Genomic DNA, 15,784 nt, shown 5'->3' with positions numbered 1-15,784 from the left:
GCCATTATTACTTTCCTGTTCAAAATTTCCTTTCTCTTTCTTTTTTCATTCAGATTAAACAACATGAGTTCAGAGAGAAATTCCGAGTTGATGCACCTTTCTCTTTTGTTGATCCAGACCCATATAAATCCCTAAGCAAGGTATAATCTACTAAGACAGTGCTTCCCAAACCTGGGACAAACTACCCCAAGCTGAGTAAAAGTGTTTCGTTTGGGTGGTTGGTGGTGTAAGAACACACAAGCCTGTTAACCAGACATTTACATTGACTTAAAGACTGCCACATGTACTAAAATATACTAAAAATCTCCCAAAGTATTTTCATTAAGATGAAAACCAATGAAATTACCAATGGTTATTTGTTGAAATGACAAGATTATAAATATTATTGTCTTTATAATACTGGTAGTCCTAGAGCTGTAATTCACTAATCAATCCAAGTTAAAACAGTGCTGAAGGAAGGGGCTTAAAACTGGTCATCAAAGTTTGATAAAACTTTCTGATAAGTGATGTTTGGTAACGAAGGAAAAAGTTTGGAAAGAGCCATACTAAGATGTGGAAATGTCTATGTAGGCAATATTGTATGGATTTCAAAGAACTGCTCTAATACATGTGCAGTTCTTTTAGTGCCATAATACAATTCCCAGAGCGATTGAGCTCTGTTGTTTCCCTTTATTGAGTTATATGTGTCATTAATAATTGTCATATGCTCTATCAACCGTGCCTCAAGAAAACCTCAGTAAGGTCTTGAAGGATGGCCTGGAGTGTCACTCTGTGGATATTTATCATAATGTTCCTTGCTTTAGTGCTACTGAGAAGATAGAAAGACTGCAGAGGTCTAACCTCTGTACTCAGCAAATGGAAACCAATGCTTTTTCATTGTGTGCCTCCAGCAACAAAAAATGATTACTGGTATGGAAAAAGAGATGGAAGCCCTATCCAAATCGGCAGGCTTGTTTGAAGTATCTGTTCCAGACTACAAGCAGCTAAAAGCATGCCATAAGGAAGTCCGCTTGCTCAAGGAGCTCTGGGACATGATAGTCTTGGTAAGTGTAATTTGTGGAATGGGACCAGTGCTAAATTCTGAACCAAAATGACAGGTCTTGCTATATCAAAAAGCAGAAGAAATGAATTACTGAGGGAAGAAAGTCCCAAGTCAGATCAATGTTGCTTCTCCTGTAGCCCAAGTTGTTTGTTTGTTTCATTGACAATCTGCTGGTTGATTTCTTTGAGTGACTCTATCACTATCCTTTTATTTGGAAGTGGAAGTGTTGCCAGGTTCTTTGACAAACAGAATATTATTTCTTTAATTGTTATAACATGATCTTCTATATGTAGGATAGAGAGATCATCAACCGGAGTGTTTGATGGAAAGTAGGAGAAATTGTTGCAATTGATAGCCTCTTGTGAAGGATGAGGGAACCGTGCAGGAGAAGCGCTTGGGTTCTCTCTAGGATCCGAAGGGGAACAGCAGGTGCCTTGCCACATTGCTTATTTGTGTCCTCCTGTGACCTGTTGATATAACCTGTTCGTTTTTTCATAACAACCCAAAGTGCTATTTGTGTGTGTATCCACAAGGCAGGCAGAAGAGGAAAATCACAATACCAGGCTGATGACATTGTCATGTAAAATTCACGATGTATATGTTTGTGTTAGACCCCATAAAATCCTTACAAAATTTTGTCACTTGCATAATGACATCACACCCTTGAGCCATCACGTTGATATCATTGTGGCTTGTTACAGACACTTATGACTATTTCCCAACTTCTTGGCATTGGCGTATTTTTCTATCCTTATTTCTGGAGCTATTGACTATCTGCCTCCAGAGCACCCAAGAACAACTTGCCTACGCACCCATTAAATAGCAAATCATTTAAAGCTCTGTACTTTCTGTTTCCAATGCAGGAAAATGGATCATTTGGGCTACTGAGAAATAGCTTTGAATAGCGCATTGTTTGCATGGCATAGGGATGAATGGTAGTAAAGGATTAAAATAGATATCTCCTTACAATAAGTGTATTCTCCTTTGAGTTGTAAAATCTGTTGAAGCCTTCAAAGTGATTCCACATAAGTTTTATAATAGACTGTTTCACCACCAAAAAGATTGCTCACATAAATACATTTCCGTCTAGGTAAATGAAAGCATTAACGATTGGAAGACAACCAAGTGGAAAGAGATTAATGTTGAACAAATGGATCTTGACTGCAAGAAATTTGCTAAGGATGTGAGAACTTTGGACAAGGAAATGAGACCGTGGGATGCTTTTATAGGACTAGATAATACAGTTAAAAACATGATCACATCTCTTCGAGCTGTCAGTGAACTCCAGAATCCAGCTATCCGAGATAGGCATTGGAAAGAACTCATGCAGGCCACCCAGGTAATCTAATGTAGTCTAAAACAAAGGCCCACAAGGCTGGTGAGCACCATCATTGTCATCCTCATCATCTTTCTAATTTTTGATCTCCCACATCAACAAATGTGTTCCAATAAAGCAGGGGTCTTCAAACTTGACAGCTTTAAGAAGTTTGAAGACCCTTGCAATAAAGTGAAATATAAAAAAATAATATATGTAAAAAACCTATATGGTTTTTTTATGTTTTTATTGTTATACTGTGAGCTGCTTAGAGTTATGGAACATAAGATAAATAGCTATATAAGTCTTTTAAATAAATGAATGAATAAATATATTATAAGTAAAGTAAAAGTCATACAATTATTAGATCCAAACATTGGTTCTTCTGATTTGTTGTTAATCTGAATATAAAATGAAGCTGCAATTATTGCAGAATTGCATAGTAGAATAGGAAGACTACAGGTGAGTGTTCAGCTTTGACTGACTGTCCCTCCTAACACATCTTTTGCACCAGGTGAGGTTTACCATGTCTGATGAAACAATCCTGGCAGACCTGCTTCAGCTGAATCTTCACAAGTTTGAAGATGAGGTTCGCAGCATTGTAGACAAGGCTGTGAAAGAATCTGGGATGGAAAAGGTACTGTTTGCCCCATGCCATGACCATTAATTACTCCTTTTTAGGTACAAAACAGTTTGAAATGACATTGAACTGAGTTGTGATTCTCATTCCTTCCTTCATTATGTGGGCAAATCTTCACCATGGCGTCTGTTCAATATTTCAGAATAGCTGAGTACAAAATCTGACCGAGGCCCTGCAAGCAAACATTATACAGTCTATGGAGATTCTCAGTCATCCAGATCATGGTTGTCCCAAAGGTGCTTTTTCAAGGGGCAACTGGACTTTCTGGTTTTTCTTTGAAAATAAGCTGAAGAAGCTTCTTGGGTGAGAAATGAAATGTTTACAAAGAAAAACCAGAAAGTCCAGCTGCCTCTTGAAAAAGCACCTTCTGGACAATATCATAGTGTTAAGCCTTTTTGGAAACTAAAGTGAAAATAATCCTATCAATTCTACTGATTAAGATCAAATGTTTGCTTTTTCACAGAAACATTTGCACCCTCTGTTTAAATGGTTTTTTTAATATTGTGTAATTGCAAATATGTATTATAATTATTATCACCTCACAATATGGATTCTCCATTAAGTTCCCAGTCCAATTGGATCTAAAGGCCAAGAAAACTTTCAAACAGTCATTGATATATCTTCCCAAGATGATTTAGCAGCACTTAAATATATTTTAGGTCTTTGAAGTGGTTTTCTCAACACAAGTCAGCCACCCAGCTGGAAAAATGTTTAACAACTTAATATACCTTAACATCTCAGAAGAGCTTTTTCTAGAGTTTCTTTTGAACGACTAGACTCCATGGTAGGAGGATATGGGAGGTTTCATGGAGTCCCAATTGAAGAAAGACTGTGAATTTGTGGAGAACCAACTGTTGAAGACATTGGACATATTCTTGACTGTACTCCGCAGAAAGGGCTTCTTATTTACATTCTTATTTAAAAACTAAAAAATACCCAGGCATCCAGGAGAAATTGTCTTACTTTAACCTGCACATCACTAGTAAGACTGCAGCATTTTTCCCCCAAAGTCCATTTAAAAGAAGATGGAACAATTAGATCAGATTGGAATTAGCTGTAGGGGTGATCACAATTTACTATGAACATATCCCATAGTGATTTTTGTGTGTGTGGGGGGGGGTATATTTGTCCATTTATATTTGATTTATATTTTTGATATGGTCAAATGATGAAATAAAGTTTCCATTCCATTATATTGCATTCTATTATTCTATTCTAATTATTCTTATTTTGGTATTTGTATAGCACTTTGAGATAGAAGTGCTCATTATTACATTATTATAACATGTGCACTCATTATCACATTAATCAGTGATGCACCAGGACAGGGCTTGTCATACATAGGAGCCTAGTAATTTTTCTGAGCAACATTCAAAGCCCTACATATCTTGGGATCAGAAGGATCCTCTGTTGCTCGTCAATTTGTCTTCGGGTCATAAAGCTTTTCTCTGGCTGAAAGGATGAGAAGCAGAGGGTTTCTTCTCCCCACTAATGGAACACTTTCCTAGCAAAGCCACAAGCGACCTTGTGTTTTCTTGTCCTTTTGGCACCAAGGAGATACATGTTTATTCTTTGCAGAGCTTTGAAGTTAGCAGTCTTAATCTATTGTAACTGCTGTTTCCATGCTGGCTTTCCTCAGAATAATTTGTTGTGCAGTATTTCATTGTTTGTTCTTTTATCGGGAACTGTTCTGGAACACAGAGTATACAACGTACAAAATAAGTTCAAATAAATCCATAACCCTGCTGTGTAAAGTCTGGAACAGTTTGCTGTATTTGTCAAATTATGTTCCTCATTAACTGGTGCTGTATACAACTGGGACCGGAAATGGAGCTGAATATATGTCTTCCTTTTAAAAAACCCTTATTCATGAATAAGAAAATAGTGTATAAAGGATCCCATTGGCTTCAGTTCTCTTAATTCCAACAAGCATAGTTTTGGGCCAAGGTAGTTGATGTGTTATGAATATCTAAATTCAACAGATTAGGATAACACTAAGCAAGGGACGGGGGGTTTCTCACACTGTTGCCTTGCTTTGGTTTGCTTTAGCAAAATAGAAGAGATCCAACTGCATGTGCAATATATCAATTTTAAAAATGTTTCTCCCTTTTTATTATTGTCTAAAGGTGTTGAAGGCGCTTGACAGTACCTGGTCAACCATGCAGTTTGAACATGAGCCTCACCACAGGACGGGAACAATGATGCTGAAGGCAGACGAAGCACTAGTAGAAACCCTTGAAGAGAACCAAGTGCAGCTCCAGACTCTGATGACTTCTAAGTATCTGTCCCACTTCCTACAGGAGATCTCTGGCTGGCAGCAGAAATTATCCACTGCTGACTCTGTGATATCCATTTGGTTTGAGGTCCAGAGAACTTGGAGTCACCTGGAAAGCATTTTCATTGGCTCAGAAGACATTCGAAATCAGCTTCCTGAAGATTCAAAACGTTTTGATATCATTGACAGAGACTTTAAAGTAAGCAAACTTCCTTTTAAGCACTGATTCTGTTACATTACTATTGCAAAAATACTACTTGAATGGGTAACAAATCTTTCTTCTCTTTAAAGGAATTAATGGCTGATGCAGTAAAAACTCCAAATGTGGTTGAGGCAACAAATAAACCAGGTCTCTATGACAAACTAGAGGCCTTGCAACAAAGGTCAGGAGGCTAATTTTGTCAAAATTAATGTAAAATAGAGTAAAGATTTTTTTGCAGCAGAAGCAAATAATAGGGTGACAGTTCTTGCCAGTCCACCTTTTCGCCAAAGGGAAAAAAAAAAAAAAAAATCATCAGTGCCAATTTCTATTTGTAATTTCTATTTGTGTTTTAATGGCAGCATTAAATGATGCTAGCTCTCCCCCTCTGAATAACTCAAATTCTTCCACTAGGACTTGGAGACAGAAGCTTTTTCTACCTGGCCTTGTTTTGGAAATAATGGTCTGTCACAATGATAACTAGAGATAGTTATGTTTCAGTGGCTATGAATAATGTATATCAGTAGTTGTCCCAGCACACTAATGCATAGGTTGTCTCAAACTAGAAGTATTGGCAGCGAAGGCAATAAATATTTTTTTATTATTTCTTTGCTGAACAGTAGTATATAGTATATTTATTTATTTTATTTATTTATTTATTTGATTTGCCAATTGTTTACAAGATATAAGTATAAGTGTATACATAGTTGTGAATACATGAAAGGGACATAACCAAAATAAAAGAATAGACATGGACGGGCAAGGCAGGTTTATGCGCATAACCTCTGATAACCTGAGACAATTTTATCATGATATGACATTTGGGACATATTTGCAAGTAACCTTTTGTTTGTAAATTAGGTACTATTCCTATAATTTATTTATTTTATTTATTAAATTTCTATACCACCCATCTTACCTGAGGTTGGTGAGAATATGCATGCCTATTTTCTTAACACTCTTGTCCCTTTTGAGTAATTTTTGAACCACCTCCATCAAAAACATTAATGATCGTGTTGACATCAAACAAAATGAGGGTTCTTGTCATGGTGGAGATTCCCCTGCTTCCCTGGGTTTTCCAAAAGCTGCCATTTAGGCTGAAAGCTGCTTGGGACAGAAGCCACTTTTGGGTCTGGTTACCTCATCCCACTTCAAGCAGTAAATGGAAACCAGATGATGCTCCAATGGCCCAGTGCTCCCACATCTGCCTCAGTTTCCCTGGAAGTGCGCTGAGGTTTTAAAATGATGATTTTTAAAAAAAATAATCAGTTGCTTGGAAATGCTTCAAGCCTGCCCTTTGCCCTTCTGATTATTATTAGTTCTCACAAGGACCTGAGACATCCTGAGGAAGTAAAATGGCGCCCAATTGAAGGCCATATTGTCAGTCTAAAATGCTCCCAGCCCCCACCTTCCCAAGAAAAACTAGAGATGAATCCAGTTATTATGCCTAGCAAAGAAAGAGGATGCTGTGTAGGCCAAAAAGAGGAAGTACAATGAAATAAATGGGGGGGGGGGGAGTGGGAAAATACGAATGCCCAGAAGAGAGATATGTTTAAACGGATCAGATGTTTGGGAGACTCCAATTCCACTTCTGGTATTGACATTGAGAAAATTAAACCTCCGCTTTAAAGTCTACATCAATGTACATCTATAGTGATGAATAACGATATTCTTAGAGCAAAAAGAGTGGTGTTACTACTATCTTCTCACTTACTTTTTAGTTTGGGACTCTGTGAAAAAGCCCTGGCTGAATATTTGGAAACCAAAAGATTGGCTTTCCCTCGATTTTATTTTGTATCCTCTGCTGACCTGCTGGATATTTTATCCAATGGCAATGACCCCGTAGAGGTAGGATGGAATGTCTTGAGGTTTGGGGGGTTGGTTGGAACGTACAATGGAATTTGTAATAGAATGTCATGAGTTTGACTAAGTTCTCTTTCCCACATAAAAATTAATGTATCCAATACAAACTTCACAGACTAAATAAAACTGAACAGGATTTCTGTGATATTTGATAGCAATTGGTGAAAAAGGGTTGTAGGTGAGTGAAGCCTATGGTTTAAATTTTGATAATCCAATTTAAAAGAGGATTTCACTTAATACCTGATAAAAAGACCTTTGTCTCACTGGGTTCAAACAGTAAGAGAAGAAAATATGTAAATGGTTCACTTGCACAGATTTGGCTGATGTTTTCAAATTAGACACTTTTGTTCAATTGATCAGTGCATATTTACTTCAAGCTTTCAACAGTGGTGGTCAGTTTAATGACCTGCCAATATCTTCATCAGACCTCTAATACCACTGTCTGGTCCTCTGTGTTGTAATTCTTGAAGGTGTCCCGCCATTTGTCCAAATTATTTGATAGCATGGCAAAGCTGAAATTCAGGCTAGATGCAGAAGGGCAGCCTCTGAAGATTGGCGTGGGAATGTACAGCAAAGAAGATGAGTATGTTGATTTTGACAAGGACTGCGACTGCTCTGGACAGGTTAGTTATAAATTATTTTAAATGCAGTATTCCTGTAGACCTTAAAGCAGCAGAAAAATATCCCAGTGCCAATTCCATTCCCAGACAATGTTCTGCTCAAGTATTAGGCTACTGAGCATATTGACCTTACAGTCTCAATGTGGGGCAATTGAAAAGCACTGAAGGGTGGACTCCCCTGAATGATTTTCCTCTCAAAATAGCATTACCCACTGATGGAAAAAATAATCACCAACCACAGTTCTCACCAGCAGTCTTAGTTAATTCAAGTTGCCACCTTGGCAGGTTACTAGCCCTTGAACAACTTCCACAGTGGTGTCACTCACTATCTCTGAACAGATGTCTAGCACTTTTCTGGAAGAATGCTAAGCCTGTGCTCCTCCTTGATTCTCAACTCTCTGCTGCACCTGGTTTGTTTGTTTTTTTACCTTGGGGAAAATAGGAAAACACTTGCCTGCTATCTCAACCCTGCTGCCATAAATCCCAAGTAAAATAGTGCTGCCAGGGAATAGCTAACAATGAGTGACACACAGCAAAATTACATCCTCACTGACAAAAGAATTATGACACTAAGAAATATGGCCAGACAAACCCCCTATATTTAGGCAGACGTTGCAGATCATTGATTGCAGAATCAGCAGCATTCAATTGGCAAAAACTGACTCTGTCTCCTGTTCTTTAAGCTTAGGTCCATTTTTTAACAGGCAAGTCTACGGTTCTTCCAGAAGGGACCAACACCTGTATATATGGGGTACCCACATAATTTTTGAATTATGCTTCCCGAAACACTGGTTGGACATTATACAGACTGGAGGTGGTATTCAGCAGGTTCTGACCAGTGCTGGAGAACCGGTAGCAGAAATTTTGAGTAGTTCGGAGAACCGAAAATACCACCTCTGACTGGCCCCACCCCCTCCTATTCTCTGCCTCCTGAGTCCCAGCTGATTGGCTGGCTCTTCTTTTGTTGCCCTGCACAGGAAAACGGAGCTGGAAAGCAGGTTAGTGGGGTGGGGAGGGAAAGGGATTTTGCAGAAACCTTCCCCTGCCACGCCCATCATGCCTATGCCCACCAAGCCACGCCCACAGAACTGGCAGTAAAAAAATTTGAATCCCATCACTGATACAGGCACATTCCCTTGCAAAAGCCAAATACTGAGTGTCTCTTCCAACCCAAGTAAAAATACCCACGGAAGGCAATGAAGAGGTATCATATCTGCAATATCTTCAGTGGCCAGCAGACCTAACCCTTTGACTGTATTCTCACCATCATCATAATGAGACATTGTAGATTATTTCTATGGCAAAGCTCATTCTGGAAGAAAGGGCAAAACACTACTTTAGCACCAGAACAACCAAAGCTGAATACAAGCTAAACTGCTCTACCTTGAGCTGAAGGAGATAGCTTGAAAGTATAGCCTTTGAAAATAGTGACTGAGGTGATTTCACACTGCAGTTGCTGGAATCTAAGGATGTACCCTATGAAAAATAATAAAACCAAGCTGTCTGGGACGTGTCATGAAAGGAAAGTTCAAGCCAGAAGCAAGGAACACTGGGTGATTTATACTAGCAGGACTAGCAGAAATTTCCTCCAAGTGATGCTAAATTTTCACCATCTCTTTTCTATTGTATGCTTTAAATAACTGGATGTCATCAGCAAATGTGGCACCTCTAATTGCAGATCAGTTGTAAAAGTTTAAAAGACCCTTGGCATATAAACCACATTTATTTGTAAAAATGAAATCCATTTATTCTTAATTCCTATATGCTGTTCTCTAATTAATTATTAATCAGTGAGATTAATGGCAGTTGAGTTTACTTATAAGGTTTTAGTGAGGAGCTTCCTGAAAATCCAAATATACAAGATGATTTAGATCCCTTTTATCCACATTTGCAAAGTTGCTCTCAAAAAATGTAGATGGCTAGTGATATAAGAATAACATTATGGCTACCAGGTTAGCTCTTCAGCAGTAATTTTTCTACTGCAGGGTTGGTTATACAACCATATTTTCTATAAGTTTAGCCAATTCTTACTGATCTTCAATTAATCCCATCAGTCCCTTTAAAAAAAATAGTTATTTTTTTTTTTTTGTTTTTTTTTTTTTTTTTTTTTTTTTTTGTTTTTTTTTTAGATGTTTTTTTTTTTGGTTGTTTTAAATTTGTGGGGGGTGGGGTGAGGGGGAGGAGGGAATGGGGGTAGGAGATGGGGGGCGGGGTTTTTGGGTGGGGTGGGTTGGGGTTCCGTCCCGGCCATTCTATTGATAAATTGGGGGTTTTTGGGGGGCTTTGGGTTTTTTTTTTGGGGTTTTGCTATTACACTGGACTTTTTCCAGGCAAGGGTAAATGCCAAGTTAGAGGGAATTCTATTAGATGATCAACAATTTCAGCCTTTTTAAATTTTACTATTAAATCATATCAACAGGAGCTATCTTGTCAATTCATGAATAAGAGGAGGCCAATCAATACTATAGGATAACATCAGGATAGCTAGCAAAAATTACTTTTTTTAACAACAAAATGCAGCAATCTTACAATAGCATACTGATTTTTGTGTCATCATAATCATCACCCCACCATTCTGCAAATTGGGTAGATGATACAAATGAGTAAAAATTACACACATCTGTATTTTGTAATACAATCTGATGAGGAAAGAAAGTTAGAATACGGACATTTAGGAGAATGTATATCAAGGCACCAAAACATGCCCAATTAATTTGGAATGTCTACACCCAGGTTGAAGTTTGGTTAAACCGAGTGATGGAGAGAATGCAGAGCACCTTGCGCCAGCTAATAGCTGAAGCTGTAGTGACTTATGAGGAAAAGCCGAGAGAACAATGGATATTTGATTACCCAGCCCAGGTAAGCAAAAAGCACTATGGCTCAAAGAAAAAAGAGGCAGGAACCAAAACAAGTTCATTTATTTTTATTCCATCTAAAGTTTTGGTCCTCTCTAGGCACCATACACACCTAATTCTTCCATCTCCTGTTTTTCCCACAACAACAACTCTGTGAGTGAGTTGGTTTGGGCTAAGAGAGACGGACTGGCTCAAAATCACCCTGTGACCTTCCAGTCCTAAGAACTTCCAGCCCAAAGTCACAGTCCTGATTTCTCACTCAACATCTCAGCCATTACTCCAGAGTGGTTGAAATTCTAGCAAAATACAAAAGTAGACAGAAGAAGCATTTTTTGTGAGTTTAAACTTAAAGTCTGATCACCCATACCTTCATGAGGGGCAATGTTTGTGGATGGTTCACAGGATCGCCACATTTCATTTTATTTTTATTTTTGTCTGTGGCAGATTGCTTTAACATGTACCCAGATCTGGTGGACTACGGAAGTTGGCATTGCCTTTTCACGACTGGAAGAAGGCTATGAAAATGCAATTAAAGATTACAATAAGAAACAGGTGAATAGAGGTCTCTCAGTTTACCTGACTGCAAAACATTGGTGCGTGCAATGATAGAAAGTGTGTGTGTGTGTGTGTGTACACTTATATCAGACATGTTTCCACAGCTCATTCTGAAAGAGATCAGAAAACCCTTTCATCTCTTTGGTTTTCTTCTTCACAGATAAACCAGTTGAACACCTTAATTACGCTGCTGATTGGAAACTTATCTCCAGGGGACAGAATGAAGATTATGACCATTTGTACTATTGATGTGCATGCCAGAGACGTCATTGCCAAAATGATTTTAGCAAAGGTATATTGTGAACAAAAGACTGTGCAGTATTTTGTTCATGGGCATGTTTGAGCAAACCTTTTGTTCTGTTCGTTCATCCTGAAATCTTTTAATTTCAGGTTGAAAGATGAATTGCAAGAATCAGCCTCCCCCAGCCTAGTGCATTTCAGATACGGAGGACCACACTTTTTATAATCCCCATTGACCATGTCTGGGAGATTTCAGGATTGTAATTAATGCATCCACCATGGAAAAATGAATGAGCAAAGAGGTTGGGCCAATCATAACACTACAAATGGTTTGAGTTAGCAGATGCCACAGAACTCAATCTTCTCTAATGCATTCTAATTTTATCATGAAAAGAATCATGAAAGAATTTGTAGGATAATTGTGACTGTTCCAAATACAAAATGAAGTCTTCTTCTCTTAGTGTGTCTTTGAGAGGTCAAAAATTTGGGGATTTGGCTATAAAACTTTAATAACCTGATCTCTGAGAGAAGTTATTATACTGGCAGTAACATTAAGCCTTCTCCTTTACTTACAAAGGGCAAACAGATCTGCTATGGATGAGAAATCTTGAACAGGTGTTCCACTTGGTTGCATTAACTTACATGATTGAAAAATACACACTTGGAAATTCAATGTATGAAAGGTTTTTATCTGTTCATACAGTCAGCTGCCTGACAAAAGAACACCAAGAGTTATCTTTAACCTTTAGAACGAGTGTTGTTAAAAATATTAATATTGCAAACCATTGTTCCAGCTGGATGGAACAATGGAAGAAGCTGGAAGACCACCTAGCTTTCACTAAAGGCAAAAGAATTAACCTTCATCCATAACTAGAAAAACCTTCTTTATTTAAGAAGCTTATGATGTTCATAAAGGAGAGGTGCAAAAAAGATTGGTGGTCAATTTGCAAATCCCAGGCCAGCTGATGGCATAAGTAATGGATGTCATTTGTAATACATACATACAAAGAAGCAAGATAATTATTCATTCATCTCTGTATCAGTCCTAATAAGTTTAGTAGATAGTCATGGCATCTTACTATCTTACTTCCTGCTCTCCCCAACCAGGGGGGTGGGATTCTCCCAGTTAGCACCTATTTGCTAGAACCTGTTGTTAAGATTCTAAGCAGTTCGGAAAACTGGTTGTTAGAAGAAATTACTGGCCTAATCCTGTAAGGAAGGCATTCTGGTGTTGCTTACAGAAACTGCCTCTCCGTGAACCCTTATTACATTCTTGGCAGTGTGAGTGATATTGAGTTGGCTACACCCAGCCAATAACATGACCACCAAGCCACGTCCATCCAGTCACATGACCATCAAACCACGCCCATCAACTAAGCCACGCCCACAGAACCGGTTGTTAAAATTTTTGAATCCCACCCCTGCCCCCATCCTACCTAAATACAGAGCTGATACAGCTGCAAAAAGGGGATATTAAAAGCTGATAATGAAACAAAATGGCCAGAATACTCTCATCTTGAGAGTGTTTGGCTCCATCCAAGAGAAAATGGCTGCCACTCAGTCAACCTGATGCACAGTTCATTCGCTTCTTCTGTAAGACACACATTGAAAGAAGTAAGACCTTTAGTCATTCATAATAATAATGATTGCCACCAGATATTTCCCTTCTTCTTCAGCTTCTCACTAAACCACAATAAGGGCCACCTTAGCACTCCTTAGTCAGAACTAAATTGCACTCCTTTTGTGACAGGTGGAGAGCTCTCAGGCCTTTACGTGGCAGTCCCAACTTAGGCACCGTTGGGATGAAGAGAAGAGACACTGCTATGCCAATATCTGTGATGCTCAACTCCAGTATTCCTATGAATACCTTGGCAACACTCCTCGTCTGGTGATCACCCCGCTTACTGATCGGTACGAGCTCACCCTCACAAACTTGAGTCTGGCATAGCCTGATTTGTCAGACCCAAAATATAATATGCCTAATCCCTGTGTTTTGCAGTTGCTATATCACCCTGACCCAATCCCTCCACTTAATCATGGGAGGAGCCCCTGCTGGTCCTGCAGGAACAGGAAAAACTGAGACCACCAAAGACTTGGGCAGGGCTGTAGGAATCATGGTGTATGTCTTCAACTGCTCTGAGCAAATGGACTATAAGGTAGTGATCCAGTGGGTGAAATGAAATATATACATATCAGCCAGGAAAACTGCTTCCATCCTATAAAGTCTCTCCTATTGTTGTTCTAATGAATGCTTATGCATCGCTTCTTTGATTCGATTCAAGGACAAGTACTTCTCTTTAGTGCATTTGCGTCAATATGCAAATCACTTAGAAAATAAATCCAAAGCAAAAAGTATGAGAGAATCATTCATTGATAGCTACAATTAAATATACATGAGTTTTTGTTGGTTATGCAAAGATTGTGTTACCTTTAAAGCAATGGGCTTTTTCCAAGTTCCATGCAGTAAAATAAGCATTTTCCATCTGCATTGTTTCCATTTGGCAGCACTAATTATACCACTGAAAACAGTCTAAAAAAAGAACAGTCTGCTCAACTTTACATGGGTACAGTTTCATTTTTAAAGTACCCCTTTTGGTGATGCCTTGACTCTTTTCTGCAGTTTGTGAGTATTAAGGAGAGGACTATTGCCTGTCAAATATGAGTGATGATTAGGGTGTCTCCCCTTTGCAATGCACGCATTTTATTTATAAAACAATGCATCTCATTTCAGTTTGAAGTTCCTAGGGAGTGGCCTTGTGACTGATCTATGACTTCCCATTTAATTTGAAATGACTAGCTGAGAGGCATGGTCCCTAGGATGTTAGGAATGCTTGCAAATCTCCCCCAAATTAGTCCATAGAACCCAATCACTTCCCTACTTACTTACTCAAGATAGGGCTTGGTCATAGAAATATCACATCATTCCACTGGCAGTTATGTGGGACAAACTGAAACTATTCCTAGTAGGGTATTCCCATCAACAAGCACCGTAAGACTGCATGACCCGTATTACTTTCACTGTGTCCAAAATAAGGACAACTCCAATTTAATAATACTTGCCTAGAGGTGGTATTCAGCAAATTCTGACCAATTCTGGAGAACCAGTAATGAAAATTTTGAATAGTTCAGAGAAATGTCAAATACCACCTCTGACTGGAGATTTTACAGTATCCTTCCCCTGCCACACCCACCAAGCCATGCCTACAGAACCAGTAGTGAAAATTTTGAATAGTTCAGAGAAATGTCAAATACCACCTCTGACTGGAGATTTTACAGTATCCTTCCCCTGCCACGCCCACCAAGCCATGCCCACAGAACCAGTAGTAAAAAAAATTGAATCCCACCACTGTATTTGCCCCTGAAAAAAAACAAAAACCAAAACCTTCATTTGGAACAACCTTTCTCTCTCTTTCTAGTCCTGTGGAAATATCTACAAAGGGCTGGCCCAAACCGGGGCCTGGGGATGTTTTGATGAATTCAATCGGATTTCAGTAGAAGTCCTGTCAGTAATTGCTGTACAGGTAAATATTTTCCATACATATTTTCCAACAGCTGGTGCTGTTGTGTGTAAATAACTAGGGGCCAGGGAGGTGATTTCAGCTTGATGATTGCAGCTAAATGTCTATCTTGTGGATGTTCCAAGAACAACAACTGCTTCAAGAAATAAAAAGGCTGGGCAGCTAGTCCATCTTTTTTTATGTTCTGATGAGATGAAAGATGGAAGTGGTGGTGGGAGGCTGTTCAAAGGAATAAAATGTTCAGGACTCGATGTAAAATTCTGTGAATGATGCAGAGCAATCACACAATGAAAGATTTGTATGGGTAAAGCAGTGGGATAGGAATAATGGTTCTGATCCAAATGTCCTATAAATGGAATTCTGCAGATAAAAGGTCCCAGAAAGCAGAAGGAAGCCTCTGTGCATGCTTTTTCCCCATCTTCTACAATATCCCTTGCAGCTTCTATAAAGTAAAGCTATCAGACATGAACTGCAAAGTTCACTGCATAACAGCAAATGGAGCTTTATGTGCTTCATGGCTGCCATCTAGTGATGGTCTGGATTTTTGGAACACTAATCTGATAGCTTTGCTATAAACGGAATTATATCAAAAATCTTAATGATTACAGTGGAATCTTCCTATATAACTGTTAATCAATTATTATTGCTGGCATGAATCATCA

The 15,784-nt window shown here is 38.7% G+C and overlaps 1 protein-coding gene across 1 annotated transcript in view; it reads left to right on the top strand.

Annotated features, from left to right (window-relative positions):
* DNAH17 (dynein axonemal heavy chain 17) overlaps nt 1-15,784 on the top strand; it is a 126,593-nt gene that overhangs the window by 38,239 nt on the left and 72,570 nt on the right. The window contains exons 23-36 of the mRNA XM_026667294.2: nt 54-140; nt 891-1,043; nt 2,133-2,381; nt 2,872-2,994; nt 5,124-5,471; nt 5,564-5,655; nt 7,193-7,319; nt 7,805-7,957; nt 10,688-10,813; nt 11,254-11,361; nt 11,525-11,656; nt 13,355-13,515; nt 13,604-13,760; nt 15,021-15,125. Coding sequence (XP_026523079.2) covers nt 54-140; nt 891-1,043; nt 2,133-2,381; nt 2,872-2,994; nt 5,124-5,471; nt 5,564-5,655; nt 7,193-7,319; nt 7,805-7,957; nt 10,688-10,813; nt 11,254-11,361; nt 11,525-11,656; nt 13,355-13,515; nt 13,604-13,760; nt 15,021-15,125 — 2,121 coding nt within the window. The remainder of the gene's footprint in view (nt 1-53; nt 141-890; nt 1,044-2,132; nt 2,382-2,871; nt 2,995-5,123; nt 5,472-5,563; nt 5,656-7,192; nt 7,320-7,804; nt 7,958-10,687; nt 10,814-11,253; nt 11,362-11,524; nt 11,657-13,354; nt 13,516-13,603; nt 13,761-15,020; nt 15,126-15,784) is intronic.

The sequence above is a fragment of the Notechis scutatus genome, chromosome 2 (genome assembly GCF_049901735.1).
Source record: "Notechis scutatus isolate UNSWTSFEM ecotype Mainland chromosome 2, rNotScu1.2, whole genome shotgun sequence".
In the NCBI taxonomy this organism is placed as follows: Eukaryota; Metazoa; Chordata; class Lepidosauria; order Squamata; family Elapidae; genus Notechis; species Notechis scutatus.
This window is presented reverse-complemented; position numbering and strand designations above follow the sequence as displayed.